At 47.3% G+C, this 2,264-nt stretch overlaps 1 protein-coding gene across 5 annotated transcripts in view; it reads right to left on the bottom strand.

The window, feature by feature from the left end:
• LOC108493866 (endonuclease domain-containing 1 protein-like) overlaps nt 1–2,264 on the bottom strand; it is an 18,263-nt gene that overhangs the window by 12,585 nt on the left and 3,414 nt on the right. For 2 of the 5 annotated variants that reach the window (XM_017807779.1, XM_017807778.1), the window contains exons 2-3: nt 2,191–2,264; nt 2–217 (exon numbers count right to left, since the gene is read on the bottom strand). The exon at nt 2,191–2,264 is cut by the window's right edge and continues 255 nt beyond it. The exons of the other annotated variants lie outside the window; for them this stretch is intronic. In XM_017807779.1, the coding sequence (XP_017663268.1) occupies nt 2–217; nt 2,191–2,264 (290 nt within the window). The remainder of the gene's footprint in view (nt 1; nt 218–2,190) is intronic. 5 annotated transcript variants of the gene reach the window in all.

Genomic DNA, 2,264 nt, shown 5'->3' on the forward strand with positions numbered 1-2,264 from the left:
TCTGGGGCACTATGTTGGTGAGGGTGAAGGTTGCGTTCCTGCCATCCTGGGTGTCGTGATGAGCAGCAGGGTTCAAATGGCCACGGTCCAAACCCTTAAGTTTAAGGTAGTCTTGGTAGACAGCCTGGCTCTCGCTGATATCCTTTTGGCTGACTGAGTAAGTTTCTCTGAGGGTCTTCTCTGTTTCCATGTCTTTGGGCAAATTGTCCCGTATCAGCTTGACAGATAAGGAAGAGGAAAAGGTATCAGTATTGGGGATGGGAGTAATGGAGCAAGTCTCCCTGGAGCAGAAGTCTCTGAGTGTCAAGATCTAATTTTTTGTCATCTTGGTATATGAAAATGTGTGAATCCAAGACAAACTCCTGTAGCTGCCACTCCCCAATGAACACTAAAGCGTTAAAAAAAGACTCTCCATATCTGACTGTTCTCATTTAGACTTGTGACCTTTGTGATCCAGCCTGCAACCTGTGCTAGGAATGTGGCTGGATACATGAGACAATTAGAATTTTCCACTCCTAGGTTTGAAGTTGACTCTGGTAAGACATCCTCCCTGCCACATCTGCTTCCTTTTCCACCTCTCTCCACACCTCACATCTGCCCAGGGCTCTCCCCAGATCCTCCCACCCCCATTCTGCCATTCTCGGATTCCATCTGTGGCTGCTACAGGTGTATCACACTCCTGGAACACCAGAGTTTGCCTCCTGTAACCCCATATACAAGGAGGTGTGTTGAGAAAACAGTCCTAGAGGTGAGGTTTCCCAGGGGGTACTACAGGTCACTGCAAGGATGAAGCCTTTTTGGTCATTAATCAAAAATACCTCAATGCAAATGGGGTCTGCTACTGCAGTCCTAATAATGTGTCTCAGAGCTGATCTGGGCCAGGAAACATCTTCTGCAATCTCATTGCAAAGAAGTTAAAAATGATCAACCTCTCCAAGGAGCTCATAATCCCCAAAGAGTCCTGAGGAACCCAAGTACTGAAAAAGGACCTCTGGAGAAAGTTACCAAAATCAGAGTTTGCAGGAGGCCTGGCTATGTGGTCCATGAGGAAAAGAGCCAGGTTGGATGGAATTCTGAGCAGCCAGGTCTAGGGGAGGATGGCCCTTCCCATGGCAGGGGGGTTGGAATGAGATGATATTTGATGTTCTTTCCAACACAAACCCTTTATGATTCTATGAGTCTACGAAACAAGAGAAGCTTTATCTCTGCCCTAAACGTGGAAACTGCAGTGGTGCAATATCATATTAGTTGTTTGAGTTCTAATGAGTACAAAGTGCAAATGGGTTTTTTTAGAACTCCAACACCTTTCTGTTCATCTTTGGAAATACATATTTATTCTCCCTCTGGAACAGGGCATGTGGCTTTCTTCTGTAGTTCATGAACACCTAAATTCCATCCTGCTGCTCTGTCCTTAGAAATGACCTAAACTTCCTCTCTTTCTGTTCCATAATTCCCTTGGTCTTTTTTACTGGAGGTCTGAAGGACATTTGGGAGAGCTCTGTTATTTGTGGAGATCTGAGTGTCTGGTGGATCCTTCTGAACCAAGCCTGAGGCAACAGTGCTCAGGGGCAACTGGCCTTGGCTGGAGATCACCCCCTTCTGACTGGACTGACACTGATGCTCCTCACTTTTCACTGCCTGAAATATCACTCAATACATTCCCCAGTGTTCACCAAACCCTCTCACCACTCAATGACTGTGCCAAGGCTTTTTCCCTGGGCCATCTCACCCAATTCTGAGTTTCTCCTCACTTCTCTCACATCACTTACAAAGCCTATTTGACACCTAAGCAGGAGCAATAAAGCTTTGTCAGGGATGCAAAACAGCTCAGGGCAAAGTGGAGATCACAGCCCAGCAGGACTGTTGGTCCCCCAAATTTAGCTGCTGTTGGATGCCTTTTCCCCATCACTTGTTCTCCCACCACAGCAGGGCACAGACAGGGAGGTCATTTGACTTTGGAATGGAATGGAATTTGCCTTGATGTTGCTCTCAGGTCAATGCAGAAAACTGGGCACCTTTGGGATAGGACTCCTCCTCCTGCTGCTGTTTTAAATGCATCAAAGGAATCATGTGGTGGAGGTGTCTGAAGTTGTAGGAGGCGTGTCCTGAGGATGCGGAGGAAGCATCCTGGGAGAAGAGTCCAGGACACATGTGTGGTCTCCTGTATTCCCTGTCAGAGAGGACACTCACCTGGGGCTCAACCATCCATTCTGGTGTAGCTCTCTTGCCAGCGTCATACTGGTAGATGTAAGCAGAGTACACGG

This window comes from Lepidothrix coronata, unplaced genomic scaffold, assembly GCF_001604755.1.
Source record: "Lepidothrix coronata isolate B3197 unplaced genomic scaffold, Lepidothrix_coronata-1.0 Scaffold20, whole genome shotgun sequence".
Taxonomy (NCBI): domain Eukaryota; kingdom Metazoa; phylum Chordata; class Aves; order Passeriformes; family Pipridae; genus Lepidothrix; species Lepidothrix coronata.